Source organism: Punica granatum, chromosome 4 (genome assembly GCF_007655135.1).
Source record: "Punica granatum isolate Tunisia-2019 chromosome 4, ASM765513v2, whole genome shotgun sequence".
Taxonomy (NCBI): domain Eukaryota; kingdom Viridiplantae; phylum Streptophyta; class Magnoliopsida; order Myrtales; family Lythraceae; genus Punica; species Punica granatum.
Window position 1 is genome coordinate 29,041,355 of NC_045130.1, and position 18,868 is coordinate 29,060,222.

At 39.4% G+C, this 18,868-nt stretch overlaps 1 protein-coding gene across 1 annotated transcript; it reads right to left on the reverse strand.

The window, feature by feature from the left end:
• Window positions 1-260: 260 nt before the first annotated feature.
• LOC116205592 ((3S,6E)-nerolidol synthase 1-like) lies at window positions 261-12,988 on the reverse strand. The gene is made up of 8 exons (XM_031538224.1): window positions 12,786-12,988; window positions 7,638-7,713; window positions 7,127-7,397; window positions 6,560-6,980; window positions 4,934-5,152; window positions 4,569-4,701; window positions 1,320-1,568; window positions 261-688 (listed from the first exon to the last, which is right to left on the reverse strand). Exons 1-8 carry the CDS (start codon window positions 12,911-12,913, stop codon window positions 401-403), a joined length of 1,785 nt encoding a protein of 594 aa, XP_031394084.1. The 5' UTR covers window positions 12,914-12,988; the 3' UTR covers window positions 261-400.
• Between the last annotated feature and the right edge of the window lie 5,880 nt (window positions 12,989-18,868).

Consider the following 18,868-nt stretch of genomic DNA (forward strand, 5'->3'; position numbering starts at 1 on the left):
CATACGCACTGCCTCAAAGCCCCAGTTGTCAAATATGTCGATTACATCTATCTTATGCAAGTTCATACTGATGAAGTTCACTGCCGAGTACCAGCCTCGAACGGGATTGATCCAAGCAGGTTGACAAATGACATACAAAGAGATGGAGAGTAATAATATATACCTTCTGAAATGTATAGTTGCTTCTCATATTGATTAGAAAAAAATTCATAATTTTCTATTACCTATTAATAGTAAAGTAAAACATCTGCTAGTTTTGATCATTGATTTGGATTAACTCATGCGCTTTAAAATAATCAACTCATTACATAGATTTAACTAACGACATAAGCCTAGGACCAAACGGATGAGTAATTAAATATAAATAAGTGTATAGTGAGGTGACTGTAATTAATTTCTTTTAAGCTGATCGCTTAAGTAGCAGTGACTTCATATACTCCTCGATTCTTGGGAGGCGATGGTTCTCGTCGTATTCATACATGAGAGGGATCATCCGGGCCGTGTTGAGTGAAGCCTTAGCCATATAAGGAGGGAATTGATGGGGAAAGAGGCACTCTCTGTTTAAGCTCTTCCATGAGTCTGAGATCATCTCCTTCACATGGTCTCTTGCCCCCTCCAGTGAGCAACTAGGGTTTTCCTTCATGTAGTAGTCCACGTACGACCCATCGTGCCCTTCTTGATTCTCGTCCTATACATGCCAAAAAAAAAAAAACAACAACAACTTAGAAATCTTTGTAAGTGACTGGTGAATGTGTGAAACAGGCCAAACAAGAGTATACAATTTGTAAAAAAAAGAAACTTATGCACACACATACATATGGCATCATGAGTATACAATTTGTACAAATTGTACTAGAGAGGGCCGGTGGACTAATTAGAGGAGATGGGTGAAAGGAAAATAAAGAGCACGGGCCGAAGAGTCATATTGGCGAAAATTTGATTCAAAATCTCATGATATTGGGGCCGAGAATGACTATCGCTTCGTTGGATCTCTTGAGAACATCAGAGGTAGTATGAGCACAGTTTTAATGATGGGATACGATACAGAGGGAACACGCCCGTGCTTAATTCCTACCAGAGGAGTCCTAGTCTTCTTTTTGTCGTTGGCTTAATTGTTTATGACTTTGATTCATATCAACCGTGCTATATCCATCTGGCTAACTGTATTGAGTGGAAACCCAGCAATTTCTCCCACATCAGCTAGGGCACAACTTTGATGCATCTCGATTTATTCATGTTCCTTCTTAAAAATTGATGCTCTTTATTGTATGAAAGATATAATTTGGATCACACATTGTTTTATCATCTAGTGAACATACCTTAGCGCTTCCAAGGTCGTCCCAGAGACGTAGAATCTTCGCTATTGAGGCTGACATACCCGTAAAACTGTTGAGTGCCTGGAGGCTCTGTTTATTCGTACCTCCGCAAAGGAGTGCGAATGAGTGAGCCATTGCTAAGTGGACGCCTGTGCTAACTATTGCGATGTTCAAGTACTCATCAGCCGAAGGAGAGTGTCGGGAAGTGAACCATCTCTTTTCCACCAGGAATGCATCACACAGGTTCGCCCACTGCCACAATAATTAAACAGGATGCACATGAATAGATATCCTCATATATTTGTTATTTTTCTTTTTGGGAACCGACGGGGCGGGAGCCCTAAATACAATTAATTAAACTAAGCATAACAATGTCAGGGCATGGAGGCCCCAGTTAAATAGCTAAAAAGTAAAAGAGACAACCCTAAGGGCAATCAGTCAGCCAATGAACCCCAACCAAAAAGGATAAAGCATGATCCAATAACCAATCCGCACAAGAGTTTCCCAATAGGTATGCGGAATCATCACCACCAATCTCAAAGCAAAAACTGTCGAATGATATCCTCATATGTTCTCAATAATAATCCTCCTCCTTTAGGAAAATATTGAAAATAAAATAAGCTGCACTTAGAATCATTACGAGGAAACAGTTTTACCGGCAAAACTATGAAGATATAATCCTTTACAGGAGTGCAAAATTGAGTGAGAAAAACACTTGCATGGGTTTATCCTACTTATTCGTTAAGTAGAGGCCTGCGTCTTTATGCGAATTTGTGAGGGAATTGATAACGACTTAACTTATTCGTTATTTATCTTGAAATTTTTAAATCATCAAGAAAATCCTTTATTTTTAAGAAAAATACTAGTTTTATTCGGGATTTACAATACAAAACAATAAGTGTGAAGCTTTTGTTAAAACTGAAATACTCGAAGGATTTAGCGAGTTAAGAGTAATGAAAATAGTGTTTCCTAATTGCGGCACTTAGGGCATGTTTGGATTCCCAAACACCAAATTTTAACTTTAACTTTAACTTTAACTCAACACATTATACAACAAAAATACACATTTCTCAAGTCAAAAATTTTAACTTTAACTTTAACTCAACACACTACACAACAAAAACACACGTTTTCCAAGTCAAATTTATAATCACATCTCATTTTTCATTTTATACATTCAAAATCAAAATCAAAATTAAAGTTAATTTAACTCTGAATCCAAACGCACCCTTAGAATTTATATGTGATAATTAATAATTTATTAAGTGATTGATTTTGGAGAAAATTAGAATATAAATTATCACATTATATTTTTTAGAGTTATGTTTCTTAATATATATATGTATATATATATACATATATATACATCTAACATTTTTAAGATAGAAGAAAATAATTGTGAAGACAGTCAATTTCTAATACTTGCTTGTCAAATTTATATTAATATGAAAACTTTTTTCCACTTCAAGTATTTTTTTTCGGTGTATACCCTAATATTCAGAAATCTAACAGACCCCGACTAATCTAGTTCGAGTCAGATCGACCCACTTTAAGTATTTGAGTTGAAAAGAAAAGTCAAATTTTGTCACTGTGGATCTAGTAAGTGTGAAATTATATCTGCATTTAGTTTCAAAGTAAGATTTTAAAATCAGTTGATTTTGAAAAAAAATGGTATAAATGGTTATGTATGGGGTCCACCATTTGACTTTGTATGAGTTATTTTGTTTTGTTGTGGAAACAATGTGGTATAAATGGGGTCCACCCTTTGACTTTGTATGAGTTATTTTATTTTATTACGGGTAGAATTAAGTTAAAGTGTGATTTTAAAATCACACTTTGAAACCAAACAAGCCATAAATATTTGTTGAAATTCAAATTTTTAGTAGGTCTTATATTCTTAGCAATAAAATTATGTTTTGATTTTAAAATATATAAGATCTAACAGTACAATTTTTTGTTACAAATTAAATACATTATTTACTCATATTTGTAACCTGGAATTCGAACGTAATTCTTTAATTTTATTACTATATTACACTTTCTTTACTGTTGCTTCTAGCTAATTTTTAAAAGGCAAATGTATATATATATATATATGTATATATATTTGTAAACTAGAAAATTTGTTCACGTGCTTATCTGAGACAATTTCTTTTAGCAAGTCAATCTAAACTTTCAAGTTTAGAGTACCATAACAGAAAATCTAATAACAAACATACTTCTAATTTGACAATTAATTGAGTGGTAACTAGTTTTATTTTTAACCAATATTTTTTACTATAAGTTCATAAATATATATTTATGTGTAAATAAAAATTTAGCAATAAAATTAACAGAAAAAATATTTGAAATATCAATTTTACGTTGATAATATTGATTAATAACAATTCTTATTCGTACTTTAAAAGTGCATCTAACATAAGCATGCATAATGTCTAAGCTTCTAAAAATTTTAAATTTCTTTTTACATTTTCTAAGAAGTGATTACTTTGATAATAAAATGTTCATAAAAATGAAAAGTTGAGAATGTGCCTTTTGGGTATATATGTGACGGTTTCCTCTCCCACTTTTTGATTTGTATATATTTATGTTGATATTCGACAAAAGTACAAAAAATATTCGCCTTTCTAAAAGTGGAAACTTTATGTGTTTGAATTTTGAGTTGAGTTGAGTTTTGGTTTTAATTAGTTTGTAATGATTGTATTGTTGAATTATGAGAAAAAGTGTGAAAAAATAATGAATAGTTTAGATAAAAAATAATTAAGTAATGATTGTATTGTTGAATTATGAAAAAAAAGTGTGAAAAAGTAATGAATAATTGAGATAAAGTAATGATTAAGTAATAATTGTGTTGTTGAATTGAAGATAAGTGGAATTGAGTTAAAAAAATTTTAAAATCCAAACACACCTGGGTGTCGGTGAAATGGAAGGAACATAATTGCCGCGAATAATTTGACTAAATATAACTATGAATATATAAGTAATACAAGCTTTGGAAAATCTGCAAGAATTTTCGAACTGAGTTTTTACACAATATGGACCTTTAAAAAGCAAATTAATTAACCAAAAAGTTGGTTAAATGGGAAGCACAATATCAGTTCATGTAAGAATGAAAATATATGTTCGAATCTCGATAAGTGTACTTATGAGAAGGAAGAATAACTTTTAATAATCAACTTTTAAAATTGTGATAATAATGTCGCTTACAATTTTTCACCCAAAACAAAAATAGAAATTAGCTAAAAAACTTACTGATTTCCTGAGTAAATCAGTGGGATTCCCACCATGCTTTTTATAGGCTTTCAAGCAGATTTCATTGGTAATGCCACCTAGAGCCCTGAAACATGTCTTCATGTAATCCGGTAGTTCTTCGACACATTCCCATCTGAGTGCGTAGAAATATCGAAGTTATGATTAAAATTTCCAAATCAATACTCATGATTAAAGGGAAAAAATACAGTAGAACACTATCAATTCACCTATTACGGTAAAAATATAATCATAAAATCATGTGAAAATTGTTGCAAATTTTCATCAATGAAAAAGAGTTTTAATATATATGGAAGAAAGAAGATGATGAAGATGAAGATAATACGAAGTGTTATATAATTAATCACCTGGTGATGGCTTCTGCAAAGAGAGTGAGTTCATCAAGCGTCCCACGGACATCGAATATGTCGTCAATGATGTAGACCATGGTGATGGGCTTTGTCATGTCCATTCTCTCTTGTGAAAATTTTGGGTCCCTCAGTACTGCCATCGGCCAGAAGTACCATTTTAGCAGCTGATCTCTCGCAAATTTTAACTCGTTTGCTAACCCTAGATCACTCCACCACCTACACATGTTCATCCATGCCAATGCAAGTAAGAGATATGTGCAATACGAGTTGTAAGCAGTGCATAAAGTCATAAGTGCGAAATCTCCCTTGCACGCATTATCCTGATTATCAGGGCCATTTATCAAAATAAAAATTAATAATGACATTTATATATGAAGATGGGTCTAGGGTGACAATAATTAGTCTTCTAGTTTGTTTCAATTTATTAAAGTCAGTTCAGTGAGGAAGATATTTTTTTTTCCAATATGCACCATGATATTTGAAAATGTTATAGTCTTAACTAATTCAGTTCGAGTCGGGTGGATTCATTATGGGATAAAATTCTTTTAATATGAATTTTATTTATTTACAAGACTCAAATTCAAAATTTTATTTTAAAAAAATAAATATTGAATTGCTACAATAAAACCAATTTTTGTGATATAAAATATCTAAGGGCTGGGCCAACTCATGCATCAAGTGTCTCAGCGCCGCTTTTCATGGTATAAAATATCTAAGTCATTCATCAAGTTTCTCAGCTTATTTGGAAAATTTCTTTTTCTTTCTTTCTTTTTTTTTTTTTTACGTGAATCTTAGTATTTAGGAAGTCTAATTGAGTCCCAATTAATTGAGTCAAGTCGGGTCGACCTACTAAGAAATAAAACTCTCATAATTTGAATTTTTTACATTCAAAAGAATTAAAATCTGAGACTTTATTTAAACAAAAAAAATCATACTGTTTAATTCAATCCATATCAGTCACTTATTTGGATTTTTGTTCCGTGAGTATATTCGTCTTTATTTGTATTTATTCAATTTTGTTTTTTCCTTTTTTTTTGGGGGGGGGGGGGGGGGGGGGGGGGGGGGGGGGGGGTGGGGGGTGGGGTTGAAGTTCACGCTCTCTGCTTCCTTTTATAAAGAAGACCTTATTTAGCAAAAAAAAGAAGAAGAAGAAGACCCAGTCTCTCGGGTTACGTATTCGCAGGATAAGACCCTTTGATGTGCTTATCTTTCCGATCTTAGATTTTTTTTTTTCCTTTTCCCGTTATTTTGGTTTCAAGTGTCTACACTGGTAAATGAGTATAAAAAAGAAATAAGGAGGGAACAAAAATTTTAACTAGCGAAAATCAAATTTAAGAACTTTATTGCAGTAACATACGGCGTCGACTTGAAATTAAGAAGTTTTTGGTCCGATTCTTATTAGTAAGACTTATGTGCCCTTTTTTTGCTTTATTTTGTATTCCTATAATAGATTCACAAGCATTCCTTCAAATCGAAAATACAATTGAAACCTCTTTAATCGGAGTGAGTTTGTAGATTACTTTATGTACACTACACCCTCTTTCTCCTATCTCCTTCAGGAAGTCTGGAGCCCACGGGCCTCCCACAAAATTTAAGATGGCCGAGGAGTTGATGGAAACTCACTTGGAGATTTGTTGGATTTCGGTCTGATTGATGGAAGCGGTCAAGTCGGCATCCAAAATCGCCAGCTCCCTAAATGCTCCGGTCCACTCATAGTGATAGTGCCCTTTGAGATAAACCTCGAAGCTCTTGGAAGTGAACCTTGGCAAGCTCTTGTGTATGGGATTCGACAATGTGTTCCTCACAAGCTCTCCCAACAGTTGAGAACTCATGCCGTTAATATGGTTATTACCAACATACAGAAATTTATCTGCTAAACCACTTAAGGCTGTTCTAGTGAAGTCCGCTGCCTCGTCGAGTACACCTTCCCCATGTGTGCCCAAATGGGAAGCTTCATGCAAGCTCATCAGCCCAAAAACGTCCTTGGACAACTTCGGGTCGAACGCACATCCACCATTGTTCTTCTTGAAGTCCTCAAAGATATCTGCATAATCAAGGATATGCGGGAAAAGGAAATTTACTATAGTTGAAGGAATGGAGTTGGTCTATGGTACATTACCATCAAGGACCATGTAAATAGAACCTGAACGTGGTAATAATTTCAAAAGCTGCATGTACTTAATGACGAACCTGCAGGCACGTAGTAGCCTTCTTGACGCAGAAGTCGAAAACAAAGCGCGACCTCGTGAAGACTGTTATTGCTGGCTCGATGGCCATCGAAGGTGGAGATGAAAAATTGTTCCCGCAGGAGGCTCTGCATCTCCTCTTCAAAGTGGTAGTCAATGCCAAGTCGTTGGAGAGCATCCGCCATTAATAGACTTTCCAAAGAGCCCTTTTCCACTTTTCCAACCAAATGCCTCACTTCCCTCAATGTCCTCGCATGTAAACTCTCGAAACAATCCTGCGCAAGCATCATGGATACACAACTAAGAAACTGTTGATAGTTCGAGGGCTGAGGCTTGTACTATCCGCTCCAGATTCTGGTTTCACAACTATGATAATATATTTATGTTGTTCAAGTTACAGCTCAGCATAACTAGTGAATCATGTGGTCTAGGTCATCACCATGTAATAAAATTATATATGTATCTTATTGTCTGGCAATGACAAATCATGCATTGTAATCAGCCTGGTACTTAACCGTGAAGTTGTCGAGCCCATTTGGAAGAGGAGAGGATTCCTTAGGGGAAGAAGCAACGGCCTGATAAGGGGCATCCCTGTGAAAAGAGGAGAATCGATTGAATTGAAGGTGATAATCTTTATTGATGTGACAACCGTATATATACAGAATAACTCATTGATACCTACGGTAAGTAAATCAAAAAGGATACTGTATAAACTATACAAAGAATATCCTAAGAATATCCTAGAATATTCTAAGAATACAAGAAGATTCTAATGTAACAAATCTCGGAGAATATGTGGAAATATCTCGGAAATCATGGCATATCCCGTAATACTCCCCCTCAAGTTGGAGAATGAGGATCCCGAATTCCCAACTTGCGAAGGAGTAAATGAAAGCGATCTCGACCGAGAGCTTTAGTGAACAAATCTGCCAACTGTGAATGTGTCGATAAATAAGCTGTAGAAATAATGCCTGACAGTATATGATCCCGGATAAAATGGCAATCGATCTCAATATGCTTGGTTCGTTCATGGAATACAGGATTTGCCGCAATATGTAGAGCGGCTTGATTATCGCAATACAAGAGTGTAGGTCCAGGTATTGTGACGCCCAAAGAAGATAGAAGACTACGTAACCATATGACCTCACTAACAGTTGCTGCCATAGCTCGGTACTCAGCTTCTGCAGATGATCTGGAGACTGTGGTTTGCTTCTTTGTTTTCCATGATACTGGACTACCACCAAGTGTGATAAAATATCCGGTGACTGATCGTCTAGTCATTGGACAACTAGCCCAATCGGAATCACAATATGCTACTAAATCCATGGAAGCAGGTCGTAAGAATATTCCCTGTCCCGGTGAGCATTTGAGGTAACGAATGATCCTTAATGCTGCATCCCAGTGATCCTTTCGTGGGTCCTGCATGAACTGGGAGAGGATGTGAACCGAGTAAGACAACTCAGGACGAGTTATGGTCAAATAAATTAGACGACCGATCAGACGACGGTATCTAGTCGGTTCTGATATTGGAGAGCCCGAGTCCGATGATAGACCATGACGTTGTTCCATAGGAAAGTAGGAGGGCTTCGATCCAAGTAAGCCGCACTCATTGATGATGTCGAGTGCATATTTCCTTTGATTAAGAAATAAGCCCTTCTCCATGCGGGTTACTTCTATCCCGAGAAAGTATCTTAAAGACCCCAGGTCTTTAATGCGAAAATGAGTATCAAGATATCTCTTAAGAGATGTACAGTCTTCAGAACTATTCCCAACGACAATCATATCATCCACATAGACTAGTACCGCAAGAAATTTCTTATCCCGCTGTAGTGTAAAGAGAGAATGATCGGCTTCAGACTGAGAGAAACCATAATTGCGTAGGGCACTCGTAAACTTAGAGAACCAATTGCGAGACGCTTGGCGAAGACCATAAAGGGATTTCTGAAGACGACACGCATAACCTGGGCGTCGATGAGAAAATCCCGGGGGTAACTTCATATATACTTCCTCTTCAAGTTCCCCATGAAGAAATGCATTATGGACATCTAGTTGATGCATTTCCCAATTATTAGTTACTGCGAGAGAAAGCAGAACACGTACCGTAACGAGCTTGGCGACGGGTGCAAAAGTTTCATGAAAATCCACACCCTCTATTTGTGTGAATCCTTTTGCTACAAGACGAGCCTTGAAACGTTCAATGCTGCCATCCGCATAACGTTTAATTTTGAAAACCCATTTGCAACCAATGGGTTTCTTGCCTTCGGGAACTGGTTCTATTCGCCAAGTATTGTTAGATTCCAAAGCTCGTATTTCAGCCTGCATAGCATTACGCCATCGAGAATCTTGTACTGCTTCTTGGTAGGATCGAGGTTCAACCTCATGGTCCAATGCCGCAGTATATGCAAAATGATAATCAGTAAATTTCGAATATGATAGACATGGCTCAATTGAATAAGACTTACCCGAGAAAGTCGATGAAGTGGGTGTGCTCGAATTGGAGAGGGGGGGCTGAATTTCAACTGTATGGCAAAGAAAATCCTTGTGCCAACTGGGAGGATGTCGATTTCTGTCTGATCTTCGTAACTGAATATTCTGATTAGCTGGAGTACTATCAGCATGGGTAGGAGAAAGAGGCCCAAAATCCATGGGCTGAATCAGTGGACTGTGTACAGAGAAAGGAAGCTGGGCCGCAGAAGGAAGAAGCTGGGCCTCGGAGGAAGTGATCCGGGCCTCGGAGGAAGAGAATTGGGCCTCAGAGGAAGGGAGCTGGACTGCAGGCCGAGCTGGAATATTCTCCAGTTCTGCGGGCCGATGATCAGAAGAAACGGGCTGGACTGCTGAATTAACTTCGGGCTGGGCATGTCCTGATTCATCATTGGGCTGAACTGATATGAATTTATTTTCTAGCTCATAATTCTCCCCCTTGCTTCCATAATCTGAACCGGGCACAAAATCCAAGAACAAGGGTGTGTCATTCTTGTCAATAATTCTATTGTCCAACCTCTCTTGAGAAAAAGGAAATGTGTCCTCAAAAAATTTCACATCCCTAGAGACAAATATTTCTCGTGTTTTCAAATCATATAAGCGCCAACCCTTCTTACCGTATGGGTATCCCACGAAAATACACTTACGTGATCTTTCTCCAAATTTGTCTGTTACGCTTGACCTATTATGTGCGTAGCAAAGACAACCAAATACTCGTAGGTGAGAATAATCAGGTGGTTTATTGAATAACATCTCAAACGGAGTTTTACCCGATAAAATCGATGATGGCGTTATATTGATGAGGTATGCAGCAGTGGTTACACATTCTCCCCAAAATCGTGTTGGAAGACTTGCCTGAAATAAGAGTGCCCGTGCCACGTTTAATATGTGGCGATGTTTCCTTTCTACTCGCCCATTCTGTTGTGGAGTATAGGAACAGGAAGTCTGATGTATGATGCCACGTTGTGAGAAGAAATTTTGTATTTCTTTGGAGAGAAATTCCGACCCATTATCAGTCCGAAGAATTTTCACTGATCTTTCAAACTGATTTTGTACCAGATTGATGAATTCAATTAGGTTATATCTGGCCTCGGCTTTATCACGTAAAGGGTATATCCAAATAGCTCGACTATAGTCATCAACAATCGTCATGAAGTAATAAGCCCCAGAAAGTGATTTAATTTTGTATGGCCCCCATAAATCACAATGAACTAATTGGAATAAATAGCTCGCTTTATTGAGACTTATTGGAAATGGAGAACGAGTTTGCTTTGACCTATAGCAAACATCACAGTCCTTATGACAACTGGAATTAGATGTAATACCCTTAAAAATAAGACGACGTGACGGGTGCCCCAAACGGTTGTGCCAAAGCTCATTATTTTCAAATGTGACTGCGGAAGCTATGACTGACGATGATGACACACGCCGTAAATAGTAGACCCCCCGAGCATTTCACCCACTCCAAACGTCTTCCTCGTGGTGAGGTCCTGTAATAAGCACATGTCACCATGAAAAATCACCCGACAATTAGAATCAGTGGATAATTGAGCAACTGATATTAAATTGCACTCAAAAGATGGAACTAGTATGACATTCGATAAATTGAGATCCCCAGCGATATGAATGTTTCCTTCCTTAGTGGCAAGAATAGAATTGCCATTAGGAAATCGAACCCTGAAATTCTCAATAAGTCGACTAGAATTAAATAAGTCAACCCTTCCTGTCATGTGGCGCGAAGCACCCGTGTCAATAATCCATTGATCATCTGGATTAATGGAAATTAATTTATTACCGACAAGAGGCTCAGCTGAGTGATTATCTCTTCCGACTATGTCAAGAAGCTTCTCGAACTGGGCTGTGGACAGCTCTGAAATTTTGCTGGGCTTCGGACCAGAGCTGGCGGCCTGGACTGCATTTGAACGGGCCTGCAGATTACTCTGCCCAGTCGCTGCATAACTCGGCCCATGTTTCTTTTGCTGCTTGGGCCCGCCTTTGCCTTTGCTCCTGGGCTCCCAATCCGTGGGCTTTCCGTGAAGTTTCCAGCATGTGCTGCGAGTGTGGCCCATTCGGTCACAGTGATCACAGTAAGGTCGTCCTCCCGATCGTGCGTCGGGTTGATTTGTTCCAGCTCCCTCCTTGACATAATAAACTGCTGCCTCTGGTCCCGACTCATGTCCACGAGCCACAATCTTTTGTCGCTCCTCATGAATCACCATGTAATAAATTTGTTAAGAGAAGGAAGTGTATCAAGACTCAGGATATTGGAGCGCACCATACCGAACTCTGGGTTGAGCCCCATGAGAAATTGATATGCTTTTTCTTTCTCGCGATGTGAAGTCACGAATGCTGCCGCCGCACAAGTACAAGTAGGAGCCGTGAGAAAATTCTCTAGCTCATCCCACAAGACTTTGAGATTGGAATAATACTTTGCGACGGTTTCACCTTCCTGTCTCATCAGACATAAACGAGATTTCAATTCATATATCCTTGCTTCGTTACCTTCCGAAAACCTCTCTTTGAGGTCATCCCAGAGAGTCTTCGCATTTTCGATACATGCGACACTCGATTGCAAATCTTGATCGAGAGTATTGGTTATCCACGCCACGACCATCGAATTGCACATGATCCATTGCAATTCATTGGCATCTCCCTCAGCTGGTTTTTGTACTGAGCCATCGATGAATCCAAGCTTATTCTTTGCTCGAAGTGCATTAGTCATTAGCCTGGACCAAGTGAGATAATTCTCACCATTCAAAGTGCAGGCGATGATCTTGATTCCTAGTGCATCGGATGAGGTGACAGTATAAGGTGAAACAGCGATGATGGATCCCATTCCTACTCCAGTGTTTGCTTCCATGGGATAATTGGAGAATAAGAAACGAATATCAACAAGGATTTGATCGGTTTCAAGGCTTTGATGCTCTGATACCATGTGAAAAGAGGAGAATCGATTGAATTGAAGGTGATAATCTTTATTGATGTGACAACCGTATATATACAGAATAACTCATTGATACCTACGGTAAGTAAATCAAAAAGGATACTGTATAAACTATACAAAGAATATCCTAAGAATATCCTAGAATATTCTAAGAATACAAGAAGATTCTAATGTAACAAATCTCGGAGAATATGTGGAAATATCTCGGAAATCATGGCATATCCCGTAATAATCCCTGCATTTATCATGGCCGATCGATCGAGATATGCTGTTTTGGAAATTAGACCTTGAGATAGACCGTGATAATCTCACAGGTGGAAATTGTTGTTGGGAACAAGAAAAGCAGGCTCGGGACAAAGCCATGGACACGATGAAGCCTATTAAGATTGTCCTCGAAGCTACCTGAAGAAAGAAGACAAACAAGAACACGAAAGAGAGAGGTCGTTAAGTTATGTTACAACAAGAAACGGGAAGACAGTCTCTCATATTTATAGGAGACCTTCGTGCGTGTAGATAGCAATTGATGATTTTATTCTTGTGGACCTGAAAGTGACCTTTCCCCAATCTGAAACGAAGATAAATAAGCGGTCCATGCGTTGCACGTTCAGGAAATTCAAATACGATAATGCAAGGAAATTCAAAAGAGCAACACAGATTAATTATAGCGGTTTGGCTCTTATTCTCTTAAATAAGATATCGGATTCGAGTCCCTTGAATAGAGAAAACATCAATGTCAGGAGAGCTTTACTCTCTCAGTGGATCGATCCAGCTCGAACTGAATTAGTCGAGACCCGTTGAACTTTCGGATACTAAGGTATATAGACTAAAAAAAAGAATAGAAAAGGGGTGTAAAGTGTAAAATAATGACACACATTTTTGCCTAATAAATAAGAGATTTTATGCTCGATTTTCGTAGTCAGACTACATGTGTTCATTTATTAAAATTTTTAATTTATTATACTAGACTCACATACCTGTCCGAAAAAAAAATAAAAATCTTCATAGGGTAACACTTATATGATAAACCGTGTCTCACTGCTAGAATTCTTGCTACTATCGGGGAAGCATTCTCTCAGTATCCGTCGTTAATCCACCATTTCCGATTATATTCCACCTTATCTTTCCTAGGACGCTTATAATTGATTAATTAATTATATAAACACTACTAGATCTTTTTGTTTTATCTAATGTCTTGTTGCGTTAACCTCAGAATGCCATGCATTATTATAATTGGACTAGGAAAAGATCCTGCGCGAGCCGCGGAGTTAAAATAATTCTTAGATTGAAAATATTGTAATTTATAATTTATGTTATAATTTATAAATATGGACCATAATTTCATATAAAAAGTAGCTCTTATGCATTTCATAAATTCTTGATATTACTGCATAAAGACATTGTTGCATACTGTACAAAAGCTTTTCATTTAATTCGATGCCTCGGAGCTAAAATAATTCTTCGATCAATAATATTGTAATTTATTAATTTATGTTATAATTTATAAATATGGAGCATAATTTCATATAAAAAGTAGCTCTTATAAATTTCATAATTACTTGATACTACTGCATAAAGAAATTGTTGTACTGTACAAAAGCTTTTCATTTATTTTTATTTTTTTATATAAATAAGGTAGAAGGAGTAATATTAATGAAGAGACGGTACATCAAGACATGGATAACCCTCAAACATACAAAAGGGAGGAAAATCTGACTTAATGCCCATCTGGCATAAGTTGTGCGCTTGCGAGTTATCCGAACGAGGAATCCAAGTACATTTTCAATCCCAGAACTTAGGTAATAATGCAAAAATATCAGAAACGATGCTTTTGATTTCCCACGACGACTGATGCGGGAAAATAATGGCGTCAACTAGCAATAGAGTGTCGGACCTAATCCAGACCTTACGCCATCCATGGTCGAGGGCCAGTGAAATTGCTAGTGAGGCTGCTTTGGCTTCAGCTTGCAGGGGGGAAGAGGTCTCAGCCATGACGACCCAGGAGTGAGAGATTGGCATGTTTGGATTATTCCTGGTGCCAGCGAGATTGGCACAGTTAGTACTCCAGGCAGCGTCGGTGTGGATGATGCTCCACTCTTCAGTGAGGTAGGGCGCAACATTCTTGCATTGGCCAGAGTCAGGAACAGGATCAAAATGGGGCTGAGGCGCCTGACAGGAACTAAATTCTTTATAGGCACATCTGATGCTGCGAAGACAATCAGATAAGTCTGCAGTGCGCCCTGCAAACGAAACTTCATTCCTTAGTGACCAGATATGGTATAAAATGATAGAGCCATATAGAGAAAAGGAAAGACAATTAGACAAGAGCCGGGAAATAGAGTCAGGCGGGTTAACAATGAAATTGACTATGTCAGCGAGTGTCGTGCATGGGATTGCTTCAGAGCGAAAATCCCATAATGATTCCCTCCAAGCCACACGATAAAAGATGCATTCTCGGAAGAGGTGTGCAAAGTTATCGGAACTGGTTCGGCAAAGCGGGCAAGATGTGCCGCTTTGAGAGAACCAGGGGAGATATTCACTGGCAAATCTCCATAAATGGATTTTTAAGCAGTCATGAATCTTGAGCTTCCAAAGGCTCTTCCAGATCATTGATGGGGCAGGGTCGAATCTGTGATATTGGTCCAAAAGGTAGAAGGATTTAACACTGTGAGAGCCAGAAGAGGTTGGAGTCCAAATAGCAGTGTCTTCAGTCTCATCTTGAGGGATATGGATTTTCAAGATATTTCTTACCATGGTCTGCTCGAAGAGGTTGTGGAGCAGGGGGATGTTCCACCTTTTGGGGTGGAAGAGCATTAGGTCACGTACCTTGGTGTCTGGTTCTGCAAGAATACCTATGTTTGGGGCCGATTTAAAGAGCGGGTTACCTGGAATCCAAGGGTCCTGCCACGTAGAGGTGGAAGCGCCGTTTCCAATGGAGAAGCACGTACCTTCCTGCATAGTGCTTTTGCACCAATTGAGACCTTTCCAGATGCTCGAAGCAGACGCCGCTGAACATTGGAGGGGCGCGATGAAGTTCCCATATTTGGCCTTCATGACACGGGACGCAAGGCTATTTGAATTGGAGGTGAGAGCCTAAGCAATCTTGGAGAGCATGGCTCAATTCGAATCTTCCGCCTTTCTGAAGCCTAAGCCTTCGCAAGATTTTGGTTGACACAAGGAGGCCCAGCTTTTAGGAGTGAAGAAATGGCCCACTTCCTTTGTATTCCCCCACCAAAAGCGACTTGTAGCTCGATCAATTTCATTCAAGGTTGATTTAGGGAGCCAAAATAGGGACATTGTGTAGATGGGAATGGAGGATATTACAGAGTTTATCAGAGTAGCTCTTCCCGCCCAAGATAAGGACTTTGCTTTCCAAGCTGAAAGTTTGTTTTTGATTTTGTCAATAATGAGCTGGAAAGATTCCTTTCACTTTCTCTTCAATAGGAACGGATTGCCAAGGTAGCGAGAGTCTTCTTTGAGCTTCCTCATTCCCATTGCACCTTTGATATCTCTTCGGGATGTGACCGAAGTGTTCCTTGAGAAGTAAACTCCTGATTTTGATAAGTTAATCTCTTGCCCCGACCATGAGCAGAATTTGTCAAGAATTCTTTTAATATTATCAGTGTCAGCAAGGGTAGCTCTTGAGAGGATTAGCAAGTTGTCAGCGAACATAAGGTGGGTGATTTTGGGGGCAGCTCTACTGATTTGAATTCCTCTGATTGCCCCTTGCGCTTCAGCCCTATAGAGGAGACAAGACAAAATCTCCATGGAGATGATGAAGAGGTAAGGAGAAATAGGATCACCTTGCCTTAGCCCTCTTTTCAGGGAGAAGAATCCATGAGGTGAGCCATTTATTAATACGGACATAGTGGAGGTGGAAATACATTGGTAGATCCAGGCGATGAATATTTCGTGGAAGCCAAATTGCCTGAGGGTTGTGAAAATGAAACTCCACTCCAACTTGTCAAAGGCTTTCATGAAATCGATTTTCATGGAGACCCAACCTCTTCGAGCTCTTAATCTCTTCATTGTGTGTACCCAAAACTTCTTGGGCGAGAAGGCCATTTTCGTTTATCTATCTTCCTCCGATAAAAGCTGTCTGATTCGGCGAGATTAGCTTTTGAAGCAGGGGTTTGATTCTCTCTACAAGAATTTTTTATATGACTTTGTAGCAGACGTTGCAGAGACTTATAGGCAGGAAATCCTTGAAAGTGGATGCCTTTTTTGATTTAGGGACAAGAGTGATGAATGTGTTATTCCATTCCTTTAGGATTTTGCCTGAGCTAAAGAAGTTTTGAATTGCCGAGATGAGGAGAGGTTTGATGATGCTGTCGTAGTGCTTGTAGACTAATGATGGGATGCCGTCAGGACCAGGAGCTTTGAGGTTAGGGATGAAGTTCAGGGCCTGGTGATCTCTTTTGAGGAAGGGAGGGACATAAGACGAGTGTTCTCCTCAAAGGTGATAATAGGTTCCACTAGTCCTTCTAGATCGTCCGGGAAGTTTGGGCCAGTTGAGGTGAAAAGATCTTTGAAGTTCTTAAGAAAATAGTCACCGATCCCCTCGTGGTCTTCAATCCATTGGTTCCCTTCCCCCTTTATAGCAGCAACGTGATTAGTTCTTCTTCTGATGATGGTGGAGAGATGGAAGAACTTGGAATTTTTATCGCCATCTTTTAGCCAGAGCTCCCGGGATTTTTGCTGCTAGATTAGGTCTTTTCTTAAGAGAATCTCATCAAGTTCAACAAGGAGGGAGTTCTCCTTCTGATTTGTATCGGCATTTGGGTCATGCCGTTGTAGCTCATCAAGATCTTCTATGATGCCTGCAATCTTAGAATCACATATACCAAAGCAAGTTTTGTTCCAATTTTTCAAATCCTTTTTCATGTTTTTGATCTTGCAGGAAAATTGATAAGCCTTCGAGCCTTTGACAACCATCTTCCATGCATTTTGGATTACCTCATAGCTACTGAGATCACGAGTCCAAGCTTCCTCAAACCGGAAAGGTTTTGGGCGATTTGCAGATTCCATCCAAAGCTTTACCAAAATAGGGTTATGATCTGATTTGAGGCTTGGTAAGTGTTTGACACCGGCTTTAGGGAATAAGAGACGCCATTCATCATTTGCAATAGCACGATCTAGTCTCTACTTAATGTGAGCAATTCCAGTTCGTTTGTTTCTCTAGGTAAAGGGGTTACCGGAGAAACCTAAAACATGCACCCTGAGAGGCTCATGAAGTCATCGAGATAGGGGCGACTTGAGGAAGCAAAAGGTTTTCCTCCACTTTTGTCATTACTAGAACAGATTTCATTAAAATCACCGATAAGCATCCGGGGACAATTGATACCAACTGCTAGATTTGCTAGATCATACCAGAAGTTGTGCTTCAAGTGTGCATAAGGGGGACCATAAACACAAGTAATGCACCAAGAGGCAGGCAAGATAGCATGGTCAATAAGAGCATGAATATAATGAGGGGAGTGTTGGAGAATCTGTACCTTGAGCTCGGTGTTCCATAGCAAGCAGAGGCCTCCTGCAGAGTTTGAAGAATCCACAGAGAAAATTCCATCTAGTTTGTATCGTCGGCCAAGCTTCTTGCATCGTTCTGAGTCAATCTTGGTTTCAGAAATAAAAATCATGCTGGGCTGGTATTTATTTCGGAGGAGCCTTAGGGCACGAACTGTCGGGTCTCCTGCCATACCCCGACAGTTCCAAGCAAGAAGACTCATGGGTAAGGTAGGGGCATATTTTAGCCCGCCTCCTCGGCCATTTGGATGTCATTGGGAGAATCATCATCATCCATCTCCTCCACATAATAGGATTGATCGGGTTGTTGCCATGAGGAGATGAGGTGACTTCCGTAGGATGGGATTTGCCCTGGGAAGGTTGCATGGAATTGGTGGGCCTCATTAATAGTCCCGTCGTAGGATATTGACATTAGGGCAGCTCGCTTGGCGAATTCTTCCATAGAAAATTAAATTTTTCTTTTTCGGACTAGGGCTGAAGGTGACTTTAGGGATCTTCTAGCAGGGGGGAGGGGGTTTAATGGGCCGAGAGCGATTGGGCAGGGGGATGGGAGGTAAGGTGGTAAGGGGCCGCAAGGGAGGAATCTTGTGCCAGAGCGCTGGTGAGGCCCAAGTGGAGAGAGTCCATCGGGCTACAGGAGTGGACGCTGAAATCCCAGGCCTGCTCCGACTAGGCTGGGCTACCATCAGGCCCAACAGATGGTGGGCTTGAGTCCCCGGCTTGTTCCCCAATTTGGTCCCAGGTCGGTTTCTTCCCCTTTCTTCTGCATATGTCGCCATCAGCAACGGCTCCTTCCTC